The sequence below is a fragment of the Cebus imitator genome, unplaced genomic scaffold, assembly GCF_001604975.1.
Source record: "Cebus imitator isolate Cc_AM_T3 unplaced genomic scaffold, Cebus_imitator-1.0 Scaffold352, whole genome shotgun sequence".
Lineage (NCBI taxonomy): Eukaryota > Metazoa > Chordata > Mammalia > Primates > Cebidae > Cebus > Cebus imitator.
In genome coordinates, this window is record NW_016107667.1 from 1,860,308 (window position 1) to 1,888,173 (window position 27,866).

The 27,866-nt window shown below is 43.8% G+C and overlaps 1 protein-coding gene across 6 annotated transcripts in view; it reads right to left on the minus strand.

Annotated features, from left to right (window-relative positions):
• Positions 1-1,584: 1,584 nt before the first annotated feature.
• Positions 1,585-27,866, minus strand: part of ETV6 (ETS variant transcription factor 6) — a 251,428-nt gene continuing 225,146 nt past the window's right edge. For all 6 annotated transcript variants that reach the window (XM_017506270.2, XM_017506269.2, XM_017506271.2 and 3 more), the window contains 4 exons: positions 24,428-24,973; positions 11,279-11,421; positions 9,849-9,949; positions 1,585-5,020 (listed from right to left, as the gene is read on the minus strand). In XM_017506270.2, coding sequence (XP_017361759.1) covers positions 4,915-5,020; positions 9,849-9,949; positions 11,279-11,421; positions 24,428-24,973 — 896 coding nt within the window. In that variant the 3' untranslated portion in view covers positions 1,585-4,914. The remainder of the gene's footprint in view (positions 5,021-9,848; positions 9,950-11,278; positions 11,422-24,427; positions 24,974-27,866) is intronic.

The following is a 27,866-nucleotide window of genomic DNA, read 5'->3' on the forward strand; positions in this document are numbered from 1 at the left end:
CGCTAATAACGTTTCCTGAGACTGTTGATTTCTTAGACATTTTGAACCTACATCTGATTTGCTAAACAGCAATGCATTTGCTTTGTTTTCCATTCTTCCCCTTGTTTCCACCTACCTCTGATGGCAGATAGTTCTGGTCAACTGCAGAATGTTTGATCTTGAACTTCTAAGTGCCCACTTGTTGGTGGGTGGCTCTGTTGGTCAGGCTGGCTGGGACATTCTGAGCATGTGGGCTGGCTCTGAGCTGTGTGACCTTCTAGACCATTACAGTCCTGTGTTTAGTCAGAGGATGTATCCCAGCTCTTATGCCTTCATCACCTTGTAGGCTCAGACTTCTAATCTCAGCAGATTTAAGGGGCAATGCTATTGTGTGAGGACCTGGTATTGCTGAGTTCTCAGTGAGCTCATGGGACCCAAGCACCACAGCATAGGACCCATGCATCTCTGATCAGGGTTCCTCTTGGCAATTTTTCCACCTGTGGCAGCTGCTCAGGTGGGAATGGTTCACTCTGACCTTTCTGGTGCCACTTGTCTAAAGATCGTCTGCAAACTGCTCTGCAGTGGAGGCTTCCTGCCAGAGAAAAACCATGACTGCCCTTTATACCATAATTGAGTGAAGACAGGATTTACCTCATCGGAGCACCTTGTCTGACTCCATTTCATATTATTAAAAGCAGAGACTCTGGACTTCATGTTTTTTTTTTATAAAAAATTTATTGAGATGATGTAATTATAGGCTTTTCTTTAAAAATTATTTGCAACTCACTGGCCCTGAGAAAAGGCATTTTTTTTGTTTTTTTGTTTTTTCTTTTTTGTTACATTCATTTGATTCAGTCCCTTATAAACCCCACACCTCATAAACAAGAGATTAGAAACTAAACAAAAAGGGGAAAAAATGAAAATTCCAGATTCGTTCTGGTTTGCAGGTGGTTGCAGTCACAAAGAGAAATCATCAAGAATGTTCACTTGGCATGTGTGAAAGAGTGGGGAGTCTGCAGTTGTTTAGTGTTGAAGCAGTTGGGTCAAGAGTATCAGGTTAGTCTTCTGTGGGTTCTGGGCAGGGATTATTGTGCCCCCCTCCCACCCCACTGGCTTCCTTGTGTCATGCCCTTTATTTCTACTCGGAAGAGGAGCAGGACGAGAGACAACAGCCTCTGACTAGCACCAAATGCTTGGGCAAAGAAAACTGCCCTTTTTTTCTTGCTGTGTTTTCCCAAATCTCTTATCTTCAGTTTCCTGGGTGGGAATGGGTCAGACAGGGTAAGCCCTGGCTGGATCCTAATCCTAATTCCGTTCTTGGCATCTGTCTGCTCCTAGAGCAAGTCACTTCACCTCCCTGACACCCAGGTTTCTTTTTTTTTTTTTTTCGCAAAAGACAGTTCGTATTTCAAAAATGTATTCAGACTAGGAGCCTAGGCAGTGAAAGGTGGGAATGGTGGTTACTTCATCATTTCAGTATATACTGTCACAGTCATTTGAATTTCAGCTAAAGCGACATTCTCATTTGGACAAGATATCAGTATCAAAAGACATTGGATCAGAGGGTTCCAAACATACTGTTGAAAGGAAAAAACTGGTCTACTATTCTTTTTCTGTGGGGACACCCCCTCCTCCCCAAAGGATTTGGGACATTGGTGATGCCATCTTAAGCAAGACCAAGTCGCCCTGGGTCAAGATCTTTTACCAGTGCTTTCTTCTGATAGAGAGGAGATGGCCTGGCTAGCCTGAGATGTAGGGATGAGAACTTCAAGACCCAAGTGAGAGTGCACATCCATCATGTGGCAGGGCTCCTCTGCATTTTCTTCTTCTGACTTCAGATTTGTCTCCTGACAACACCCCTCATACTTAGTGTTGAAATGAGAAATTTTATGCTGGGTGGATTAGGCAGGTACAATATAAACACTGAAAGCAGGGATTATGGCTGATTGACCTTTGGGTACCTCACAGTGCTCAGCAGGTGCTTCATCAAAGTTTGCTAATTGAATCTGAAATCTTTAGGGTCTGCAGTGTGTAAATACCGTATCCAGGTGCTGGCACTACCCAGATCTTCTCACAAAGAACATATGCAGAGGACATTTGCAGTTAGGGGAATTAAGAAATCATTATTGGTAGTACAGATTGATATCCCTTATCTGAAATGCTTGGGACCAGAAGTATTCTGGGTCTTGGATTTTTTTTTTTTTAATCTTGGAATATTTGCATATATATAAAATGAGAGATTTTGGGGATGGGCACAAAGTGTAAACATAAAATTCATTTATGGTTCATATACACTTTATACACATAGCTTAAAGGTAATTTTATATGATATTTGAAATAATTTTCTGTATAAAACACTTGTGTACATTGAACCATCAGAAAGCAAAGGTGTTAGGTGTGGAATTTTCCACTCATGGTGTCGTAGCATTCAAGAAGTTTTGGATTTGGGGGCTTTTGGGGTTTTAACTATTCAGATTAGGGATGCTCAGCCTGTACATGGATGGGAAATAAGGATTATTTTGGAATGAGTGACTTCTATGTCTTCTTCAAGTGGCTGAAGGTATTGTCCTGTCTTACATATTTTCCTGGGATATTGCTTTAAATCCAGAAATCCTTGGGGTGAAAGGGAATTTCCCTCCATAATTCAACTGTAAGTTTCTTTGTACAGTAAGAGGCTGAGTTCTTGCACTTGGGTGAGGAGGCCAGACTGAGAGGCTCTCATTGCAGCAGCATGATGCCCTGGTATCTGATTTCATATTCATACAGAGGGATGTGTAAAAATCCCTTTTTCTCTGTTCTTAAAATCTGTGGCTTTTACAACACATCAGGTATTTGGCTTAATCTCTGCATTTGTGATACAATACCCGTCATCTTAGATGCTGAAATAGGGATCACCATGTCCTACTGAACACTCTCAAAAGACACCTGCAGCGTGCTGAGATCCGGCAGAATCTCATCACCATTCAAGCAGACTGAGACCCTCTTGCCTCACACAGAAGATCCCTGATCTCCTGGAAGGTTGAATGGGAAGTGCCTGTGACAGTGGGAGCAGGCTGGCTACCCCTGTGTGTACCTGTGCCCTGATAAGAGGCAGGGACAGAGCAAGGCTGAAGACAGCCTTGATCAGCTCAATTCCAGAGTCCTTGAACCATAGTCCATCTATCTGCACCCTAGGTTGGTGTCCTTGTAAGGCCCAGTGAAAATTCCTCTTGTCTGTGCGACGCAACCTCTCCGTGTCTGACTCAATTCGGAAAAGGCTCCGGAGAAGCCCGGGGATCTGGCAGTTTCACCTGGGAGCTGCTGCTGAGGGCACATACGTATCCCGGAGGAGCTGTGAGTTGCTCCCCGAGCCAAGTGGAGGAAACAGAGGGGAACGAGGAAGGGTGCTTTGTAAGGCAGGTCTAATATGGATTAAAAGAAATTGTACTCCAGATATTGGATTTCTGAGCCCTATAATGGAAGAGTCAATTTAGATGGCTAGAAAAGGAAAAAAAAAAAAATCTAAAACAACTTTCTAAAAATATCTGTTATCATCAAAAATACTAAGAAGTGACACTCCCTCATTTTATAAGATACCATTGATCTTATTTTGAGGTGAATGAGTGCCACAAATGGGTCCTTTCTGAGACAGAGCTATGAAAGAAAAAATAATGTATCAGAGGAATTTCCTGTCTGCCCAGGCTGGGCAAACACTGGTTGCAACTGAGACTGCCCTCTGGGATCCTCCGTCTCCAATGCTCTGTGTCCAGTGGAGACCAGGAAATTTAAAAAAGGCTAGGAATTGAAAAAAACAAAATTAGGCGAGGGCATGAAACTGACCACAAGATGGCCTTTGGAATGGAGCAGAGAGTTTTTCTTTCTCACTAGCTTCTGTTACCTGCTTTGGAAAAATAAATCCCCACTGCAGAATATTTTTGCCCAGTTTCTGGACTGCCGGGCCTGTGTGATCTTTTCATATTTTCCACTTTGCAGCGCTCCCAAGCTAATCCCAAGCTGTCGAGGCCTTCCAACTAACTTGGACAGCCTTTCATCCTTATCTTATGCCTTAGGCGTGTGGTGCTCACAGCCGTCTCAGGGACAGCTCTTTGGACTAGCATGTATCTGCAGTACAGCAGCATCTGTGATGATTTGGGCCTCCCTCAGATGGGTGGCCAAATGCTGGGATGTGTGTTTGAGTCTGTGCTGCTGGCCACAAAGCACCCAGGTCACTGATTCTGTTTAGGTGCCAACAATCCGCAAGACTAAGAGGCTGAACTCTGCCAGAAGGCATCTGAATCTCAATAGCAGGCAGGGAGGGAAAACAGAGGGGACCACGGGGGGAACAGAGTGAGAGAGAGAAAAAGAGAGCTCTCCTTTTATCTTTTTTAAAAGCATATTTTTTTTTTCAGCCAAGACCCAACAGTAACAGGAACAAACCTAATCCATGTGGCAGGAAAAAGAGGAATCTGAACCCCTCTGCAAGTATTCTCTCTCCTGACCAGCTGGGCTTGCCGCACTTTGTGAGATTTGCAAAAAATATATATAATAGATATATATTTCCACAGGAAAACAACATCAGATGTCTTCCCCTAGATGAATGATGAAGAGTCAAACTGCATGTTCTTAAAAAAACAAAAACAAAAACACCATGAAACTAACAACAGTGGAAGGGTGAGGGTGAGGAATTACAGATGGAGAGATTCCAAATGAGAAGGAAACGTGACATGCGAGTCCCAGCCTCATGCCCTCCGCCAGAATTCCAGCCCCGCCTTTGCTGGGTGGTTTGTCTAAGGTGCTCCAGGGTCCCTCTTGGTCTGCAAGAGAAGTGTCCCTGCCATTTCTGGGTTGCTTCCTTTTCCACTCTCCTTAGCCCGCCTGCTCGGTCACACCTCCAGCAATCCTGGTGGGCAGGGGTTCCCTGGGCTGCTGGCCCACTGAGGTGGACTGTTGGTTCCTTCAGCATTCATCTTCTTGGTATATTTGTTCATCCAGCTCCTGGGACTCTAGGTGCTCCAGACGGTCTGTTCGGCCGCTCATGATTTCATCTGGGGTTTTCATAAACCTTTGGAAGAAGAAGCGGAGGAGTTAAGAGATTCCACTTTCCTAAAGCTGTCTTCACTCTGAACTCCAGCCTGCATATAAAGAAAGCCTCCATCACCTTATACAGCTGGAGAGCTACCGAACCCCGAGATTAACGCTAAGTTAGTGCAAATTAGGAAAAGGTACCCCTTCCTCTGACTGAAAAGTGGCAAAATGATTATTTAAAAAGACTAGGGCCAGGCATGGTAGCTCATGCCTATAATCCTAGTGCTTTGGGAGGCCAAGGTGGGAAGATAACTTGAACCTAGGAGTTTGAGACCAGCCTGAGCAACATAGTGAGACCCCACCTCTAAAAAAAAAAAAATCTGGATATGGTGGTGTGCACCTGTAGTCCTAGCTACTTGGGAGGCTGAGGTGGGAGGATCCCTTGAGCCCAGGGCCACTGCACTCTAACCTGGGTGAAAGAGTGAGATCCTATTAAAAACAGAAAAAAGTCTAGGATGTCTATGAGGTAGTGAGCACCCTTTGGGACCGTGTGGTGCATTACTGCATGACCATACGAGAAAGCCTTGGTCCAGATCACGTATACATGTTTCTTTCTTTTAGAGAATTAGATTTCACAGACTCATGAGAGCTGTACATCCACTTCCATTCCAGACTGTGAGCCCAGGAAATGGTATTCAAAACTTAAATTTCACTCAAAGGATATAGTTAAATGTTAAGTGAAAAGTGCTGATAACAGGACAACGTAGTGGAGCTTCTGGAAAATTAGAAAGGGAAAAAAAAAAAGAATTTTTTACAACATTATCACGGATTCACCCAAAATGCCAGCAATGAACCCTCTTTAGTCTGCCTACCTTTGCAACTGGGGTGTACGCAAGCTTCCTCTTCCTGTTCAATGGGTTAAACTGGAAGTGACCTCAATGACGTGTTTTGACCGTGATTTACAGGGCTCGGGGAAGGCAGCCTGGTTGCAGATGTCCCGCCTGCCCTGTAGGAGCACCCTTTCCACTCCCCGGCTGTGCCTGCACACTTTCTCTCCCCATATACTCTGCCCCTGCACCAGATAAACTCTCTTAGAACTTACATTTTCTCATTACTCCATATGCAGAAGCCTACAATGACCACTCATCAAGTCAAGGATACATCCTTTGGTCTGCCCACCAGGTCCTTCTACCGTATTTACCTAGGAAGCTCTTATTTTCCGCTAGTCACCAGTTTGAACCCACTGCAGTCTGGCGGTCTCAGCTCTTGTATAAATCATGGTGCATGCTCTCCTACACATCTTCAGCTTTTCCCTTATCTGGAATCCTCCTGACTCTTCTCATGAGTGGAGTCCTACTCATTCTTTGTGTTCTGCCTCCTCATCAAAGAGCTGCTTAATGGCACTAGTCCATGATTTCAACACGTAAACGTCCACCTTCTTCAGCACTCAAACATCTTGCAAAGAGTACCTACAATTCTACATCTCACTTGATTGATTACATACTGGATCTTACACCAAGAAACCTTCATTCTGTGGCACGTCTGGCTTCTAACATTCATTTCCTCCAAGAGGGCTAATCTCTCCCTCACTAATAGCACTATTCCTTTCTCTTACTGAAAATCTTTTATTGTAAGCCTATCAATCTTCTGGCTACTTACTGTTTTTTCCTGCTCATTACTGCCAAACTTCTCCGGCAGTATGATTTGTAGCATCTGCAGTTTCTCCTCTTTTATCCCCTAACTAAATTTCTCCCTCCACATCTGAAGTCAATAAGGAGTCCCTCTAAGCCAACTCCACAGATATGCTGTGCTTGCCCCCCCCCAACCATCCCTTTCGTCTTTTGATGACTTTCCCATATTAAGCTTCTGAATTCCACATCAGGCTGTCAACAAACATTTACTGAAAGGTGTAACACAGAATGATAAAAAGTAGAATCCTCTACCTTCTAGGAGCTTACAGTCTAGTTGTAGAGGAGAAGGACTTCACACAGGCTGAGCATCCCTAACCGAAAACTGGAAACAATTCTGGTCCCAAGCATTCCAGATAAGGGATACTCAACCTGTATTAAAAACAGAAATCCTGTAGTCCTAGCTATTCAGGATGCTGAGGCAGGAGGACTGCTTGAGCACAGAGTTTGAGACTGCAGTGGCTATGGTCACACCACTGCACTCCCGCCTGGGCAACAGAGTAAGACCCTGTCTCTAGAAAAACAAACTGGCCAGGCATGGTGGCTCACACCTGTAATCCAAGCACTTTGGGAGGCCAAGATGGACAGATCACTTGAAGACAGGAGTTTGAGACCAGCCTGGCCAACATGGCGCAACCGTGTCTCCACTACAAATACAAAAATTAGCTGGGCATGGCGTGGGCACCTGTAATCCCAGCTACTAGGGAGGCTGAGTCATGATAATTATGAGAATTGCTTGAATCCAGGAGGTGGAGGTTGCAGTGAGTTGAGATCGTGCCACTGCGCTTGTAGGCTGGGTGACAGAGGATCAAGACTCTGTCTCAAAAAAAAAAAAAAAAAGAAAATGCAAATCATAGTGTAGTTAAGGGCCAAGGAACCCAAGTGATGATGGAAGAAGACGGATAGGTGTGGTTGGCGCAGCTGAAGAAGGCCTCATTCAGGGCAATAGACTTGAGGTTGAGCCTTGAGGGTGTAGGTATTAAAAAGGCAAAAGTTAAAGTCATATACATTTCTGGCACAGGGAATCATATTAGTGTTTATGGCAGCTGGCAGTTTGTATTATGGTTTCAGGAGGCAGGGGAGTGGACCAGAGATAGAGATTGTTGAGTCAATCCAGATGTGAATCATGAAGTCCAGGCATCAGCTTCCATTGTCAGGGAAGCCTTTGCCTTTTTCTCATCTCCCAGGTCTCATGAAACTGCTTGTCATTGAAAGACTCCAACCTGGGACCTTCTGGCAACAAGCCCTTGGAAATGTAGGTCCCAGGCTTCCAGCCCCTGCAACACAGAATAGAGTGGGAACGGTGCTGAAGAGCCAACAGCCAATCTAGCACAATGACCGGGATACAGGAAGAGTCAAAGGTAACTCTAGTTTCAAAGTTGGTCGCTTCAAACAGCAGCGATGCCCCAGATGAGTAATCAAAATTCAAGAATTCTGGGTGGAATTTCCTTTTTTTTTTTTTTTTTGAGATGGAGTCTTGCTCTTGTCACCAGGCTGAAGTGCAGTGGCGTGATCTCAGGTAACTGCAACCTCCACCTCTTAGGTTCAAGTGATTCTCCTGCCTCAGCCTCTCCTGCCTAGCTGGGACTACAGGCTCGTGCCACCATGCCCAGCTACTTTTTGTATTTTTAGTAGAGATGGGGTTTCACCATGTTGGCCAGGATGGCCTTGATCTCTTGACCTGGTATCTGCCCACCTCGGCCCCCAAACTGCTGGGATGACAGGCGTGAGCCACCGCACCCGCCTCTGGGTGGAATTTCTAATCTGAGACGAGGGTCTCTTTTGAAGGTGTCATATCTGAAATACTTAAATGTGATATTTAAGGGGACACACCCTACAAGAAGCTCTTGGACTTTCACATTTAGAATTTCAGGGAGATTTTAGAGCTGGATATGGAGATTTAAGAGCCCAGCCACTGAAGTGATAAATGAAGTTGTGTGTTGGGATCAGTTCATCCACAAAAAAGGTATAGAGTGGGAAGAAAGGGAGTCAAGAACTGAGTTTAGGTTGAAGGATGAAGAAAAGGCATCAGTAGAGCCAGAGAAGGGAAGGTTCTTTTTTTATTCCTTCTGTTTCCCTTCCTTAAATAGCCTTTCCCGTTTCTTTTGAAGATCTCAATTGCTTTTACTATTCCTAAGTTACCATTCCTTCCCAATGCTAAAGACCAGGTTCTCCGCATTTTCCAATAAATTAATCATATGAGTGAGCTCATCAGCTCACACATGGTATCACGTCCTACCTGTATATAGATAATTCCACATCTACCGCTCTAGCCCTGCCTGTCACTCTCTTCTGTCCTACCTGCCAAAACCCATCCCCCAAGGTTGTATTTGTTGATCTCACTTCTACCAACCTGCACTTGGCCCCACTCATGACTGCTAGCAGCGCCAGAGGACTACTTCTGCCTCTCCTGATTGGTCCTTCAGATCCCCACCCCCTTCTAATTCCTTCTCCTCTCCCCCATAGGACTTGGCATCACAATCTATGTGGCAGGCTAACTGGTTGAAACTCATTAGCTATGAGGAATTCTGGAAAGAAGAATTCAACTGCAGCAGCTTTTTAGACTTTTCTGACTACAATGTATTATAAGAAATACATTTCCCATCACGACTCACTGTGTACATACACACCTAGAACAACATTTTCATGAATCAACTGTCATTCTTGCTACATGTGATGCAGTTTGGTATTCTCAGCTCTATCCTATCCTATTCTTACTTCATTTAAAAAAAGCTGTGATGGACCCATTCAATCTGTTTCATGACTCACGGTGGGTCATTGCCTGCATTTTGACAAATACTGGTTTAGAAAGTTGCCTTACAGGGTTGGTAACCTGGAAGTCCCGGTTTCATTCCTTGTTTGCCATTGACTTTGTGCTTTTAACTAAACCGGAGTTGAATGCCGCAGAATATTATTTGGTCACTGCGTTATTTTAAAGGTGAGTCAGATTCTGTTCATTTAGTTTTGGCTTTATTACGGGACGGGCATAAGTTAAAAAAAATATTTTCCTTAAATCCTAACAAACCAGTATTTGGTATCCAGTTTGTAGCAATGATGGCTTTGAGAATCAGATAGGCAGGTAGAGATCTTAACAGTCCCCCACCCCTGCCCACTCCCCGTTATTTAAAGAAAACAGCATCCTCCCAAAAGAAGGAAAGGAGAAAAAGGAAGTGCTACCTGAACAAAAGCCTTTGTCCTGGCTCCTTCCTGATAATGTTTAGTTTGTAGTAGTGGCGCAGGGCTCTGGACATTTTCTCATAGGTCATGTTTGTTCTGTTCTGTTTGTTCAAAGGAGGAAGGGAGAAAAAAAAAGCACAAAGACACAATGAAATGAACCTCAGAAAAGGCACTGGGGGAGCTATAAAAATAAAAGCTCTTCAGCTGCTGCCTGTGGCCCTGCCAGTTTGGGAAGCTACCTGCTAATCTGCCTTCCAGGCACATCTGTCCTCACCCTTTAGCTTTTTATATTCACTGTCACCAAGGTTTACTCCGAAGGTGAATCACCCTTTGTCCGAAGTCCTGGAGCCCTAGCTAATAAAGTAGATCCCGTAGCAGCCTCCCTTATTTCCTTTTCCCAAGACTGCTCTCTGCTCAGCCCAAGGAATTTCCTGCAGGTTCCCCCTATCTCTGGGTCATCCTTCACCTTCTGACCCACACAGCTTTTCTTTTCTTTTTTTTTTTTTTTTGCAATGACCTTTTCTCAAACTTGTGTTTCTGGTCTGCCATTTTAAGGAAGACAAGTTTTTGTTTAAATTCCTGTTGTGGAAGCAAGACTACAGTGGTTCTGAGCCCTGGGGCGATGGTACAACGTGGGAGTAGCAGAGGGATTTTTCTCAGTGACTCACACATGGAAGTGTCTGTCAGTGGGGCCTTGCCATATTTGGTCATGGTCTGCATTACCCACTGCCTTCTTAGAAGGCTGCAGGCCTGGGGACACCTGGCTAGGCCTCCCTGCCTTCTCAATCAGTGGATTGGGGGGTGTGCCACTGTGCGGATGTGAGGCTTTACTTCAGGTCCGCCTGTCGGCTGGCTTGGATCACGGTTACCCACTTTTTACATCTGCATACTTTAGCAATCTTCCTTACTGCAAAAAAACTTTATTCAATTCCATTCCCTCCTCCCAGTCTGGGAAAATTGTGGGGCAATCAAACTTCTTGCATTGTTTGCTCATAACAGGGATTTTTACAGTCAGAATATAAGTATTTAATATGCAGAAATGGGCTTTTGTCAACACGGGAGTTTCTAACTGAGCAGGAAAGAAGTGACACTTCCCAAAGGTCCCCTGTGAGTCAGAGTCTTGCAGCACTTCCCTTTTACCCAGTCCTAACAACAGTGGAGGTGGCAGGACCAGTTCAAGGAAAGTGGAAACGAGGGTCACTCATGATGCAGCTCAGCAAACTGGGATATGAGAGTTAATGGGAACCTGGCCTCAGGAACGAATGGAAAGACACATGTTTAATTATTTCCCTCCCTTTGCAACTGCCTAATTGCTTGCCCAGCAAGGAATAAAGTAAGTAAGTATGGGCAGAAATGGAAAGCAGAAGACGACGATCATTTTCCAATCCAGGGATAAAGACGTCATTTTCGCATGACGTCTGCCCTTTTACCTTATGGTTTCCCCACAGGCGAGCCAGTCCGTTGGGATCCACTATCCGGAATATTTTGGATTCTTTGTCCTCCCATCGGATGAAGTTTTCGTACCGGCTGTCAGAAAGCAACTGATAGACGTAATCCCAAAGCAGCCTACAGTCTACAGAGGAAAAGGGCAAGAAAACACTGTTGAAAATGTTTCTTGTTGAGGCGCTAACCAGAAGAATCAGAAAATAATACAGCAACTGCTTCTGCCTAGCTTGGGCTGACTATCTAACTTCCTTATTTCACAGGGAAGAAATGAAGGCCCAGAGAGATGGAGGGAGGTCCTGTTGTGTGACCTTTGATGGATGGATGCCACAGAGATGATCCAGGTGACAGCCTCCTTCCACAGATGAGGACACAGTGACCAGGAGGTCCATGGTTGTAACTCAAACTTAAACCTGGGCAGAGCCCATGTGAAAGACGGGAAGCAAGCTCTAACTGTGAATGAATGGGCTCTGAAAGTGTGTTAAATGCAGGCTGCAAGGAGAAATGGGTGGAAAGAGGGTCCTGATGCTCCAAAGAGAGCTGTGTGGTAAAAACCGGTGGAGCATAAAGATTATCCTGTTGTTGGTGGGAGATGGATGGATAAAGACGGGAAGGGTGGGGGAGGCTAAAACACAGCAAAAAGGAGTGAGGAGTGAAAAACTCTGGGAAAAGAAAAACTATGGCGTGGTGACTCTGACTGTGGGAACTGAGGCTAGCGTGGTTTTAAAAAGAATTACAGACATTCTCATTCCACCACACGTTGGAGGCCTTTAAACAGTGTTTTGTATAGTGGATCATGGTAGAAAGGGATCCAGTGCAAAAGTCACTTTCTCCATTTGCAGAACTGATGTTTGAACAGTCAGTCAGGCGATGGATATTAAGTGTGAAGTGATGTAATACGGCCGAGGCATAGTGTTGGGTCTTGGCTTTCGGGTGTGGATTGGTAAATTTAAAGAGAAGACATGGCCGGGCATGGTGGCTCACGCCTGAAATCCCAGCACTTTGGGAGGCCGAGGCAGGTAGATGACTTGAGGCCAGGAGTTCGAGACCAGCCTGCCAACATGGCGAAAACCCATCTCTACTAAAAATACAAAAAATTAGCTGGGTATGGTGGTGTGCGCCTGTAGGCCTAGCTATTTGGGAGGTGAGGGAGGAGAATTGCTTGAATCCGGGAGGCAGAGGTTGCAGTGAGCCGAGATCGTGCCACTGCACTCTAGCCTGAGTGACAGAGCAAGACTTCATCTCAAAAAAAAAAAAAAAAAAGACATGATACACACCTTCCCCTTTCTATTACTTTCTGGATGTGTGCTTTGAAGGTATGTGGTTGCCCTCCAGCAGAACCTGGAGAGGTGGCTGGAGACAGATATGTGCCTTCTAGGTTTAGTTAAAGGTTGATTTGCCTCCAGATGAGAAGCAGCAGTACCAATTTCCAGGTGTTCACTGCCTGATTCTGGAGATGCCCACTTTTTATAGGCACTCGTCAGAATGGCTGGTGATGGAAGATCAATTATTGAATGCCAAGTATGAACTCGGCACTTTATCTGTGTTTCTGATCCTCAGAGAGGTAGAAGTAACCTCTGTGAGGTCACTGGGGTTTGTGCTCCAGACTCCTGCTCTACAACGTTCTTTCTTTTTCACTTTGGGCGAGGCTTGGGCGTGGCACATTTGAAAGGGGAGTGTCCAACTGAGACTTGGAATATATTACAGCCAGCACATCTGCATCACAAAGACATGCTCCCCTCTCTGGGGTTATACGGACAAGGGGAATTCAGTCGGGCCACCCTGGACACGTTTCTGAATCTTCCTGAGGTTCTGTTGCCTCACGAAATGGGAAGAGCAGCACTCACTCACTTTACAGGATTATTGTATTAGTGATAATGTGAGGGAAGACAAAGTAATAAAAACTATGGTATTTAGTGGGTGCTATTTGTAGGCACCGAGCTGTGGCTTCTACAAGCCTGGTTTTACATCTGACCCTTATGCCACCTTATGAGGCAGGTGCTGTTGCGATTCCTATTTTATAGACCAGGAAGCTGCAGCTAGAGGGTTTGATGATTTACTCAGAAAGACGCAGCTTATGAATGACACACAGGATCCTTGGCTCTGCATGACCCTAGGGCCCATACTAGGACACACTTCCCGATGCAATTTCTAGTCTCAGAGAAACTTCCCAGTCTATGGCAGGTTGCTAGAGCATCCCAAAAAGACTAAGACCAGAACTCAGCTGTGGCTTCATATTCCAGTGTGTGTCCTACCATCAAATAGCGTTTTAATTTTCCACAGTCTCTTCCAACTGGAAAACATTGACAAACTCAAATATTATCACATAAAGTGCCTGCAAATGAGGGCTGGGTGTGCTGGCTTATACCTATATAATCCCATTGCTTTGGGAGGCAGAGGTAGCAGGATTGCTTGAAAGCCCAGGAGTTCAAGACCAGCCTAGGCAACATAACGAGACCTTATCTCCACCAAAAAATTTGAAAAATTATCCGGGCATGGTAGTACATGCCTGCAATCCCAGCTGGTTGGGAGGCTGAGGTGGGAGAACTTCTTGAGCCCAGGGGTTTGGGGCTGCAGTGAGCCATGATCAACCCACTGCACTCAGCCTGGGTGGTAGAGTGACAGAGTGAGACCATCTCTCTCTCTCTTTTGTTTTTTTGAGATGGAGTTTCACTCTGTCACCCAGGCTGGAGTGCAGTGGTGCAACCTCTGCTCACTGCAACCCCTGCCTCCTGGGTTCAAGTAATTCTCCTGCCTCAGCCTCCCTAGTAGCTGGGATTACAGGGACCTGCCACCATGCCTGGCTAATTTTTTGTATTTTTAGTAGAGACAGGGTTTCACTGTGTTAGCCAGGATGGTCTTGATCTCCTGACCTCATGATCCTCCCAACTCAGCCTCCCAAAGTGCTGGAATCACAGGCGTGAACCACCGCGCCTGGCCGAGTAAGACCATATCTCTAGGGGGAAAAAAGCCAGTAAATTAAGAGGAACAAAAGCAGATTGTGTGTAACCCCTCCCATATCTCTTTATAGGTTTACAATCATTTTCACTTCAAATAGGCTGACAACACCACTGAATTCCTCTGGATTGGGAATGTGATTTTCTAGTGTGTTTATTTTAATAGATTTCGGCAATTAAGAAACTACCTGGTTGTCTTTTACAGTTTGATATAAAGACATTTTGCCCATATGACGGTGGGCGACTCCAGGCAGAAGGCACTCCACTCAGAGGCCCACTGTGGAGTTGAAACAAAGTGGCTAGTTCTCCATCCACAAGCACGGGGGTTTTCACTGTTTCTGCTGCTTCTCTCTTACTGTCACATGGTATGTTCGACTTCTCATGAAACAGTGAAACGTCAACTGGACCATTTCTTCATGTAAGGGCTTAACCAGCACTGGGCTACCATGAATGACCTAGAATATTATCTACTTGTTAGATGGCAAAAGAAGGGCAGGGCTTACCAGAGAACACCATTTCCCTACAAGCTTCAAGAACATTTGTATCCGGCAAACTTTTTCCTTTCATAAATGTGAAAACAACCCCAAACAAGCTGCCGATTGATCATTTTAAATGACATTTAATCCAGCAAAGCCAACTTTAGCTGAGTAATAAAAACATGTTGACATTCAGGACATATTGAATTACTCAGTCACTAACGGAGGTAGCAACAGGAATTTTTTGGCATAAAGCAGTTGTTTCAAGCTTGGAATATAAGTGGCTTTTACAACATTATTGATTGTTTTGTTTCTTTGGTTAAAAATTATGCCTAGATGATAAAAACGACTGCCTGACCACACAACATGTTTTGTTTTTTCCTCGCTCTCTTTTTTTAAACAATTGACATTCAAGCCATGCCAGTTATTTTTGCTTTTAAGATTTCTATTAAATAAAAGGCAGATCCTCTTTAGGTTCCTAGATCCTTCAGAGGTTATCGCTGTGGCTCACCTAAAATTGATCAGCCTTTTTGGAATCTCCGTCTGCATAGATACAATGTTCTTTGATCATCGATGTAAATGCATAATACCATATAATAAAGTACACCACACTCTAGAAGTTCACTCCACTTCAAAACACTTGAACATGTATGTCTAAAAATATTTTTGGGTCACAAGGTATTCATTAATTTTAAGTGCATTTTTCTTAAACTAAAGGGCTTTCTTCTATCTCAAGGCACATGGATATTTTAAAGAAATTTCCATTATTTTGGATTGTCTTTTCCATGAGAAGTAGTTTATGAAAGTGTTTAGCTCAAGTACAGTTCCCTCTCCTTCCTGCTGGGTGAGGTACCCTGGGTATCCGCAGCTAAAGGCATTGTAAAAAATCCCTTCCTGTGGTTAAGGAGAAATATTTCCACTCCCACGTCTGTCTCTTACCAGAGACTTGTTGTATAAACTCATTGAGCAGAGATTGTAAAAAGATGGGCAATTCACACATGACCAACACGGTCTCTAAAGAAAAAAAAACCAAGCTAGACAAAACTGATGCTTAAAGAACTTGAGTAGGCAAGTCAAGTTATTGACATAGGAAATGTGTCATGATGGTGTTTAAATTTCAAGAAAGCTTCTAAGAGAGTCATCTTATGTTGTTTTAACTGCCCAAGTAGAATTTTAAGGCCTGCAAATGATAGTCCCATGGGTATAATTACCAACAGAGAGGTTGAGTGTCCCTGTTACATTTTTTGAAATTTATTACCTAAAAATTAATATGTTTATTTCAAGTTTAGCAACAAAACACAAAAGGCAGCATACGAAATAAAAAGTTGCTACCAAGCTTTACAAATATGGTTCTGAACTAGGGGCATGTGGCAACATCTGGAGGCATTTCTGGTTGTCACGCTGGGGTGGAGGGTGCTTCTAGCATCTAGCGGGCAGAGGTGCTGCTAAATCCTACAATACACTAAACAACCCCACAGATTATTATTTGGCCCAAATATCAAGAGTGTTGAGAAACCGTGCTTAGAGAAACATGGTTTACAACATTCAGGGGGCCATCTGCTGCTTGGTTTTTTTTTTTTTTAATTCTCCCCCTCCATTCTAGATCAGCCACTACCTAGAAGCAGAAGATTGGTCAATCCAGTGCAGCCAGGTATGTGTGGATACACAGAGGTGTGTTTACAATGGGCAATTGCTTATGCTTCGCCATGGCTTAGGAAAACAGAAACCACATGTGCACAGCGGCACGCTGGGGGAGGGAGAAGTGGAGGCAAATAACACAAAAATCTACGCTTCCTGCCTTCCTGGGGCAGAAGAACAACAGCTACAAACGAGGCTGGACTTTCCACCTCTGATTACATAAAGTGTGAAGAAGGCTGGGAAACACCAGTAACTGACACTCGCACCCTGCAACTGCGATCCAGCCGGCAGCCAGAACCTAATAAGGCCCAGCCTCTGCTCTGCTCAGGTGTGGGTGCAGCCTGGGAATTCACATCCAGGGACTGCAGAGAGGTACGGACTCTGTATTACAGCACTATGTGCCCTCATACAAACTGGAATTTCTAGTCTCCTCAAGCCCCTTCTATGATCTTCCACTCTGCCACCATGCTGTTGATGTTTTTTATCTTTTAAAAACATGTCCTGAAACTTCCTCCTCTTTTAGGGTTCTTTGATTTCTCAGTCGTTCACACTGAAAATAAAGTGCAGTGAGTCAGCCGCTGGGAACATTCCTGCTGGCGTGATGGCTCCTCCCCTCCCCAGTGCTCATCTTATTCATCCCCTCCAAATATGGACAGCAGGCAAAGCTTCAGGGAGGAGAGCAGGATCACAGAAGCAAATCTCCAAGGAAATAAGACAACAGAGGTGGCCTCGAAGGGCACCCCATAAAGGCCTTCCCTGTCAGTGCTCTGCGTGGCTCTGCAGGCAGCTGTGCAGGCTGCAACCACGGCGCCCTCAGAGTCCCTCTCAGATGGACAGGATGGCAGCTCAGCAGTGAGGCAGCGCAGGGATAGTAACACTTAGCAATTAACCTTCTTGTGCCATGCATTCACATGCTGTCTCATTAACAGTCAAAAGGGCCCAGAAATGGGTGTGACTCTTTTCAATATTACAGATAAAGAAAGGAGGGATCAGGGACATTATGCACCTGCTTGGGAGACAAGAACCAGATTCCAATCCTGCTGACTTCACAGTCCAAGCTTTTGCCACAGGCCCACACAGGAGCTCTAGAGGGTACTGGGCTACAAGAGGTCTACAGAAGGGCATCTCCCTGAGGCAGTGTAGGAGGAAGCAGCTTTCACCTGGTACTAAAGCACTGGCATCTTTGTGGCTTCTGGGGACATCTCACAACCCTATCCTTTCTTTCCTGTAAACACAGACATTTATGCACAGATACACGTGTGCAAAGGTGCACACATGACTGCACGCCCTACACATTCCAACAGTGGCCGAGGGCTGAGACTCGCCCCAGCACTTTCATGCAGTCCCTTCACACTTCCCTTTTATGAGTTCTTTCAGCCATCGAGGCTGTTCCTGAGGCTCATGTACAAAATAAAAAAAAACGTCCACAGGCTTCCTTTAAACAAAGGCACAGCAGCATTAAATACTGCGGGAAGTGGAGATGGAAGCAAGATGCCAGAATACAGTGACTTCTCCCGGTCCTGGAAGCCCCTGAGGACAAGCCTCAAGCTGCTTTCTCTGGAGTTTCATGCTTTTTTCTTCATCTCACTTCAGATGCTTCCTGAATTGAATCTGTTTATATAATTCATCCAGTCAATAAAACCAAATCAAGAAAGTACACTGTTTTAGTTGGGTGACAAATAAGCCAGGCAAGAGACTTGATGTCACCCTGATTAGAATCTTTTTGTTTCTGTTAGGGATATAACCTTGAGAGAGAGTAAAGTCCCAACAGGCTACCTTTAAAGATTCCAAGGATTGCTGCAAAGTGTGTTCTAAGAGGGTTGGGAGTGAAGAGACCGTGAGCTGGGAGGAAATTCTGCATCTTGCCTGCTGTAGGATTCATGGCCCAATCGACCAGTGATATCCTCACAAATCGAGAAGTTCATGTTCACAAAGATGGGGGGACTTCAGCAAAAGTTGTGAGACACAAGGAAGGCGCTATTTGGTAGGCCATGGGCTTTGAACACCCAAATCCGTACAGATTTAGGTCCCCACTTTTGGGTAGCAAATGAGGGGCTAGGAAATGAATGGATTATAAAACAGTTCCCTGTGTACCAACGAATCTTCTTCCTCGGCAGAGTTTTGGATTAAGGCCAAGGAAGAGAGAGGCAGACAGGAAATCTGGTGGCTCAGGTTTTAATGGAATTAAAGCACTTTAAGAGAAAACTAAAACAACTGAAAAAATTTTTATTAAGATTTAGCTGTCTATAGTTAAAGTAGGGGCTTAGTTTGTGTAAAGGCATAAAGCAAGGGGACACTGCCTTCCACTCGCAAGGATATGAGATTTGGCATTTAGAGATGCTGTGTTCTGTCATCTAGAACAATGCCTGGCACATTAGCAGACTGGTGATAATTTTTGAATCAATGAATGAAGAACTACATAATCTAAAGTGCAAATAAATCATTTTTTACTTAGCTATATTTTACTTATGTTAATGATGTTATTGTAACTATTCTGGTTGGTCTGCAAATACAGCCTGCAGTCCAGAACCTGTTTACTCTCTTACATAACTTGTTACTGTTCCTTTCACATGTCTTAAACATGCCTCATCATCTAAAGTGCAAGTAATTCCTTGAGAGCAGGGGCACTGTTTTCCACGTCTGCATCCTATATGGCACCTATGATTCCAAGCACACTGACTACCAAGTACACATGTTGCAAGGCAGAGAACAGCAATTGTTTTCTGTAAAGGGCCAATTAGTAAATATTTTAGGTGTTGCGGGCCATGCAATCTCTGTTATAACTACTCAACTCTGCCACTGCAGCATGCAAGCAGACATAGGCAATACCAACTAAATGGGTCTGGCTGTTTTCCAGGAAAACTTGATTTTAAAAAACAGATGGTGGCTGGATTTGGCCCACGGGCCACAGTTTTCAATCCTTGCTCTAGAGTCCCAGACCAGAAGGAAACAATAATTTTAGGAAGAACGCTGAACAGAAGCTCGAGGCTAGACTCTTGATGTGTCTGAATCTCAGTTCCTTCACCTGGAAAAAGCCCTTCTATCTTTGAAATCAAGTCCAAATAAGGAATTTCAATACACACTGAAAACATGACTCACAGATGACTACAGTCACACCTCAGCCACCTACAGGTGCTTGTGACCAATATACTTTTTGGCTTTGAAACACACTGGTGGGACACAGGCCAGTACAACTTTGGCAGGTAAAGTTTTAGAAGATTGACAGATGCTTTTTGCTAGGCTCCTTGCTCCGAAATAACCCATTCCTAAAGATACCAGGCAGAAAACAAGCACAGAAAGAAGCAACCTTCTCACTGTTCCATACTCCGTTGGCTGCTGGATTCAAAAACAACTCCAGAGATCTTGTCTCACTCCGTCTTGTGCTAAATTCTCTCCTGTAGACACTAGCCATTCAAACCTGGTAAACTCATAATGACAGTCCTCCTTATCCTATGCGAAGTAAGTGACACCTTTAAAAATAAGCTACATGTTATATTTAAATAGATGTCATTTGTGATTTGTATTTAAACTGTCAACCACCTACTAAATTTCCTTTCTTATTTTAGTTTTTCCATATGGTAAATACCTAACAGACAACTTTGCATCTATCTTAATTGTATGACGGGATTTCAGTGATATTAGATAATGAAAAGTTAGAATTTATGAAAAATTGTGTGTGTGTGTATATATATATATATATANCTCTTCTAAAAATCCAAAAATTAGCTGGGTGTGGGTGTACACCTGTAATCTCAATACATAGGGAAGCCAAAGCAGGAGGATTGCTTGATCCCAGGAGTTCAAGACTAGCCTCGGGAAACCCTGTCTGTATAAAAAAAATTTTTTAAATATTTAAATCAAAGCATTTTTTCTGATCACAATGGGATAAAACTAGAAATCAATAATAGAAAGACAACTAGAAAATCAAAACAACACTCTCTTGACCAACAAATGAGTCAAATAGGGAATCACAAGGGAATGTAGAAAATACCTAGTGAGAAATGAAAATGAAAACACAACATACTAAAACTTGTAAAATGCAGTGAAAGCAATTGCTTAGAGGGAAATTGATGGCTACAAACACATACTCTAAGAAAGAAGAGAGGTCTAAGATCAATAACTAAACAACGTACCTTAAGGAACTAGAAAAAAAGAAAAGCAAATTAAACCTAAAGATAACAGAATAAAGGAAATAATAAAGATTAGAGTGAAGAAAAATAAAATAGAAAAGAAACAGAGAAAACTCACAAAATCAAAAATTGGTTCTTTGAAAAGATAAATTGAAAAAATTTTGGCTAGATTGACTAAGAACAAAATGGAGAAGATTCATTACTACAATTTGAAACGAAAATGGGGACATTATTACCAACCTCATAGACATGGTTGGGCAAGGTAGCTCGTGCCTGTAATTCCAGCACTTTGGGAGGCCAAGGCAGGTGGATTATCTGAGATCTGAAATATGAAACCAGCCTGGCCAACATGGTGAAACCCTGTCTCTACTAAAACTACAAAAATTAGTTGGACATGGGGGCATGTGCCTGTAATCCCAGCTCCTTCGGAGGCTGAGGCAGGAGAATTGTTTGAATCCAGGAGGCGGAGGTTGCAGTGAGCCACGATTGTGCCACTGCACTCCAGCCTGGGTGACAGAGCAAAACTCCAGAAAAAAAGAAAAGAAAAGAAAGAAAAGGGATTATAGTACTATAAATAAATGAACACCAACAAACTAGAGAACCTAGATGAAGTGGAAAAATTACTAGAAACACACAAACTACCAACACTAACTGATGAAGAAATAGAAAATATGAATAGATGTAACTACTAAGGAGATTATATCAATAATCAAAAACCTCCCAACAAAGAAAACCCCTGGACCAGATGGCTTCACTGGTAAAGTCCACCAAATATTTAAAAAGAATACCAATCCTTCTAAAACTCTTCCAAAAAATTAAAGAGAAAGGAACATGTTGTAACTCGTTCTATAAGGCCAGCATTACCCTGATGTTAAAGAGAAACAAAGACTCTGTAAGAATATTAATTCAAAAATTCTCAACAAAATACTAGCAAAACTAATTCAAAAGCATTAAAAGGATTGTACACCATGACTGAGTGGTATTTTATTTCCAGAATGCAAGGATGCACAACCCATCAAAATCAGTGTAGTACATCACATTAACAAAATGCAGGAGAAAAAACCCAGCTAGGCACGGTAGCTCACACTGGTAATCCCAACAATTTGGGAGGCAACAGCAGAAGGATCACTTAAAAGTAGGAGTTTGAGACCAGCCTGGTCAACATAGCAAGACTCTTTCTCTACAAAATATTAATAGATAGATAGATAGATAGATAGATACATACATACATAGACAGACAGACAGACAGACAGACAGTCTGGGTGTGGTGGCATGCACCTGAAGTTTCAGCTACTCAGGAGGGTGAGGCAGGAGGACTGCTTGAGCCCAGGAGTTTCAGGTTGCAGTGAACTATGATCACACCACTGCACTCCAATCTGGGTGACAGATTCTGTCTCGAAAGAAAAGAAAAGAAGGAGGGGGGAAGGAGGCAGGAAGGGAGAAAGGTGGAAGGTGGGGAGGGAAGGAAGAAAGAAAAGGAAAGAGAGAAAAAAAGGAAGGAAAGGAATGGAAAGGGCGAAAAAGAGAAACAAAGAAAATGAAAGAGACAAAGAGAAAGAAAGAAGAAAAGAAGGAAGGAAGGGGGCCAGCCATGATGGCTCCCACCTGTAATCCCAGGACTTTGGGAGGTCGAGGCAGGTGGATCACCTGAGGTTGAGAGTTCGAGACCTGCCTGACCAACATGGAGAAACCCCATCTGTACTAAAAATACAAAATTAGCTGGGCATGGTGGCACATGCCTGTAATCCCAGCTACTTGGGAGGCTAAAGCAGGAGAACAGGAGAATTGCTTGATCCCAGGGGGCAAGAAGAGTGAAACTCAAGGAAGATAATAAAGAAAGAAAGAAAAAGAAAGAAAGAAAGAGAGAGAGAGAGAGAAGGAAAGAAGGAAGGAAGGAGAGAAAGAAAGAGGAAGAAAGGAAACAAAGGCAAGGGAGGGAGGGAGTGGGGAAAGAGGGAAATTAAAAAAGAAAGCCTGTAATACCAGTGCTTCGGAAGGCCGATGTGGGTGGATCACCTGAGGTGAAGAGTTTGAGACCAGCCTGGTAAACATGGAGAAAACCCGTCTCTACTAAAAATACAAATTTAGCTGGGTGTTGTGGTGCACACCTGTAATCCCAGCTACTTGGGAGGCGGAGGCATGAGAATCACTTGAACCTGGGAGGCGGAGGTTGTAATGAGCCAAGATCAAACCACTGCACTCCAGCCTGAGTGACAGGGTAAGACTCTGTCTCAAAAAAAAAAAAAAAAAAAGTAGTGTATTTTTAAGAGACTAATATTTTGAATTTACAAACCTACTAAACCAGGGAAAAATAGCTCCTCAAGTCTAAACCATGTTTCTTTGTTGACTCATGGGCTTATGGTAGATTCCCAAAAAGTGGTGAAGGCAGTGTCACCTGGGAGGCAGACATGAGAGGGCTTCAGAAGAAAGCCAGGCCCACGAGGGCAGCACTACGGACAGCAGCCAAGGGCAGCAAGGGTTGTCCTGCACACCTTGGTCACTGGGCCCCATCTGACCTTGGCAAAGGCCTTTGCCTTTCTGTGACTCAGTTTCCTTTGTGGCTTCCCCTATACAAATGGCCCTTCCACATAAGATGAAGACTGCAGTTAAAAGCTACCTCAAAGAGCCGTCCTGAGAATTATAAACAAGCAAAAAGGTAGGTGCAAAATGTCAAGTACTGCTGTACCCACCACGCAAGAGACGAGGGCATATAGATAAGAAGGGTATTGCCTGGAAAGCACAAAATGGGTCACTTACAGAATACTGACCTCATCCTACTTCTCCAATTATCTGAGGAAATTCACATGTTTTGCCTAAGCTCTCTGCTTCTTTATCTACTATTCTTTTTTCCCCAGTTTTTTTTTTTCCATTTTCTGATTTAAACAATCTAATGTATAGGTAAAAGCAAAGAAATCAATAATATTAACCCCCACGCATCCATCACCCAGACATATAACCACCTGCTAGTGCTGGCTAGCCTTGTTTTATGTAGACCCCACTCACACTCCACCTCCTAACTCTGATCATTTTGAATTGAATCTCAAACGTATATCATTTCATTTTTCATAGTTTTTAAAACATATACGTCATATTTCTTTGCCATCTATTTTCTTGATTCAACATCCCTGATGTAAATTATTTATAACAATGAAATTGAGGTGATACTGGTGGTGCACTTGGGGCCAGAGAAAAATCTAGCAACAAATGATTTAAATAAAAAAGGACAGTACCTCAAGGCAGAGGTAACGTAGGTTTGCAGAGTACCTGCTGTTATGTTGCCATGCGCATGGCAGCACCTATTATGAGCATCCTAGGAAATTCACAATGTGTAGATATTTTCCCCACTGGTTTCCACTGGTTTCTTCCCTTAGGTAAGCAAATTTGGGCTTCTTATCATAAATGAAAGAGAATCTGGGAGTGGTTTCCTCTGTCCAAATAGCCCAGCAACACCTGCCTCCGATACCATAATCCTGTTTTCCTCTCCTACACCCTCCCCCAAGGTGAAGGCTGCATGAAGTTACTGCTTACAGGATGGAATTACAGGCCTGAATCTGAGACAAAGCTGCTTTATGCTGTGTCTGGTCATTAATTAGCTGCTGGAAACCTCAGGACAGGGCCATTAGCATGCTCATAAACCTTTTATTTTAAATGTTTTCGCTTAGCCTTGGTTCTGATGTGCCTCTCCTTGTAAGCTGGACGTAGGACATTTGTTTCTTAACATTTCAGAGGCTCATTAACTACTCCATCCCAGCGGCTCATTAACCAAGCCATTAGGGATTTCGCCTCATCCAGGCAGAAGCCTCCACGTAACCTCACAGAGCCTTGGAGGGCACCTAATTGGGAACGGTGCGAGGCTGGCTGCAAGGATCACAGGGGAGAGGGGGGCTTTGTCAGGTCTCCACTATGCTGGAGCAGCGACAGGGGAGCTCACTCACCTGCTATTCTCCCAATGGGCATGGCGTGCTCTTCAGGCGGGGAGACAGAGACCATGATGTGGTTCATGTAAGCCAGGTCTTCCCGATGGGAGAGGTTGATAGGCTTCCCTTCCCTATGCAGCCCGTCCTCGGAGAGCCTGGACTGTTTGAAATCCACGGAGTGCCGGGGGTTCAGGATCAGAGGGTGCATGATGGGGCTAGGCATCAGCTGGATCACGCGTGTGCTCTCCTGCCGGGGGCTGGATGGCTTCGGGTGGGACTCGGAGGACGCTGGACAGTGATTATTCTCCATGGGAGACACTGACAGGGGGTAGGACTCCTGGTGGTTGTTCTCCTGGTGCAGCCTGGGTCCCTGCGCCCTCTCAGCTGGGGAGAGGCGGCGGATCATGTTGTCCAGGGGGGACCGGAGGGGCCGCTGCTCGGGGTCAGGAGAAGGTCGGTGATTTGTGGTGATGGGTGACCTGGAGCGGTGCAACAGTTCAATGGTGGGAGGGTTGTGGTGCACATTCTCCACGGATGGCCTGGGGGTCCTCTGGACACAGTTATCTGTGGAGCAGAGGGAAAGACAATCATAGATCCCAGTGAATTGGCAGGACAGGAACCTCCCTGTGGCTCTACAGGCGGTAAGTGGAGGAGCGTGTAGGTGTATGTAAAGAATCTTTCTCCCCAGATTTCAGTGTCATTTTCACTGCGTAACAAACAATTTAAAGTGAGCATATTGAAACTATTCTTGTATTGCCAGACAACCTAGGGATGTTTACAAGCATTCTGTAATCACCTACCCATGGCCTATAAGCACAAGCAAAACCTCCATTCCCCCTCTTTTGGCCATTATTAGACTCTTCTATTTAGCTTTCAGAGGTAGAAGGGTTCTTAGGGGTTTCTCTCTAGATGCTTTTATTGACTTACATTTTCATATTCTCTACCTCCAGGAGTTATTTGTATTAGAGAAAATGTTAATAATATTAGTAATAATTATTAGTAATAACTGTATCTTAGATACTGGATTTCACTGTTTAAAATTTATAGCACTCTTGGCTTAATGTGGTGGCTCCCACCTGTAATCCTAGTTACTCGGGAGGCTGAGGCATGAGAATCACTTGAACCTGGGAGGTGGAGGTTGCAGTGAGCCAAGATCAAGTACTGCACTCCAGCCTGGGCGACAGAGCAAAACTTTGTCTCAAAAAAAGAGGGGAAAAAAAGCCCAACCTTATAGCACTCGTAAGAGGAGATATCACCATTACCCCTTTTTTACAGATGATCAAAGTGAGGCATACAGAAGTTAAGCAACTTACCCAAGGTCACACAGCCAGTTAGGGGATTAGAATCAGACTCCAGTCAGATTCTAGAACCTGTGTACTCATGACAACACCTATCACTGCAACACAGAAACTACGAAACAAGGTCACAAGAAAACCTGCTCTAAGCATGCACAGGGGCCCCAATTTACAGAATGACAATTTTACTGAACTTGAAAGAACTTTTGGGAGCACTTTGCTCCTGAGTGCATAGACCCTACAAGTACTGAGAGACAGGCAGAGGTAAGGAAGAAGCAGGATGGATGGACACCTCTAACAATATCCCCAACCCATCCCACTTGAACTTGCAAGCTGGTGGTATGTGAGCAAGGACAACATCAGAAGTGGACACAGCTCAGCAGCAGCAGCAGCTCCGAGGGCTGGGGCAGGGAATGGACCAGCACCCACGTGGCTCCAGAAGCCCCTGCTAAGATACAGAAGGACAGAAATCTGCCCATAAGAGTGGAATTTCTACACAGCTCCACACTCAGCTCAATGAACTCTCTCTGGCCACATCTGTTCCCAGGGCAGTCTCACCAAAAGGGTGTGCATGCTTGCTGGTCCTTGTTCTGGTCAAAGAATTGTCCACAGTTCTAAGTAAAGCAAGCCAAACATATCACCTTTGCCCCTTAAGATTTTATATATATATATATATATATATATATATATATATATATATATGGCACATAAAGGAAATTCAGGAATGTGACAGGGTCAGTAAACAGAGACAGACATGGTGGTTTTAAGTTATACAGGGTTAAGAAGAAAATGGGGACTTTTTTTTTTGAAAGTTCTACTAGATCTCATCTATCATATGAAACATTGAACAAAAATACTGTTCATAATATTAAAAGATCATCTCCTTGAAGGCAGAGGGCTTATTTTGTGACTGCTGTATAACCCACTGCCATAAATTCAAAAGTACTTAATCACTGGAATAGCTATCAATAGGAGGCTGATTTAATAAATTATATCTCTAAACAATGGAGTACTATGTAACTGTAAAAATGAATGGGGAGCATCTCAACATTTTGCTAAGGACTAGCATCCAGAATCTATGGTTGGATGAGAAAAGATAGATGAAGGATTTATGATCTGCCACCACTTATCTAAACAAAGAGAGGGGGAGTTCCAGTTTCAATAATAGCAGAGTGGCTTGTACCAAAGTAGCCGTCCTACGGATAGAAATGAAAGAAACTGTATTAAATATATAGAAAAAAAAGTATTTGAAGGTACCAAAGGCACATAAAAACTGGAGGGGATTTCACTCTTGAAAGAAGGGACCTGTACAGAGTGAGATCCGTATTTAAACAGCTTTCCCCCCGATTCTGTTGATCTCCTAACTGTCCTATGCTGCATGCTCCTCTCCAGTCTGTACAGCACAGGGCAGTTAGAAAATAAACAGAAAGTTGCTTGAGATGTCAGAAGATAGTAGCTGCCAGAATGGCAGAAAATTGAAGAAACAAATCCCATACAGTGGGAGCCTCAGAGCTGAGAGTGATTAAATTGGCATGTAAAAGTTTCTTCAAGTTCTTGTCTAACTACTGAATAGCCCAAGTGCTGGGGAGACCCTCTGGAGTTCAGGGAAAAGCAACAGTTGTATCATCAAAAGCTAGAAGTAGAAATCTCAGCTATTGGCTACTGCAGTGGAGACAGGGTTCAGAATTTGCATCTCATCAATTTTGAAGGCTCTGTAAACACTTCAGGCTGTTTGTTACCCCAGAATGGCCATAGCTTAGAAGCAAAAAACCCAGGACAAGAGGATCTAGCTAAGGGCAAAAGGCAAAACAGAAACAGACTGGACCTAATGAAACGTTAAGACCACACCTCTACAAATTCAAAGTGGCCAGTAATTTGACTGCGGGCTAGAACAAAAGTCAGTACTCTTCAGAGGAACAGAACACAATCCAGTGTCTCAATAATGCATGCTCAGCATCCAGTCACAATTTTCTAGATGTGGGAAGAAACACAAACATGTAACTCACAATAAGAAGGAAAGGCCATCAACAGAAACAGAACTTGAGATAATGTAGATACTGGAATTAGCTGTTATAAATAAGTTCAAATCCTAAAAGAAAATAATGGTTGTAATAAATGATGACAGATAGAACCTGTTAAAAGAGAAATGGAATTAAAAAAAA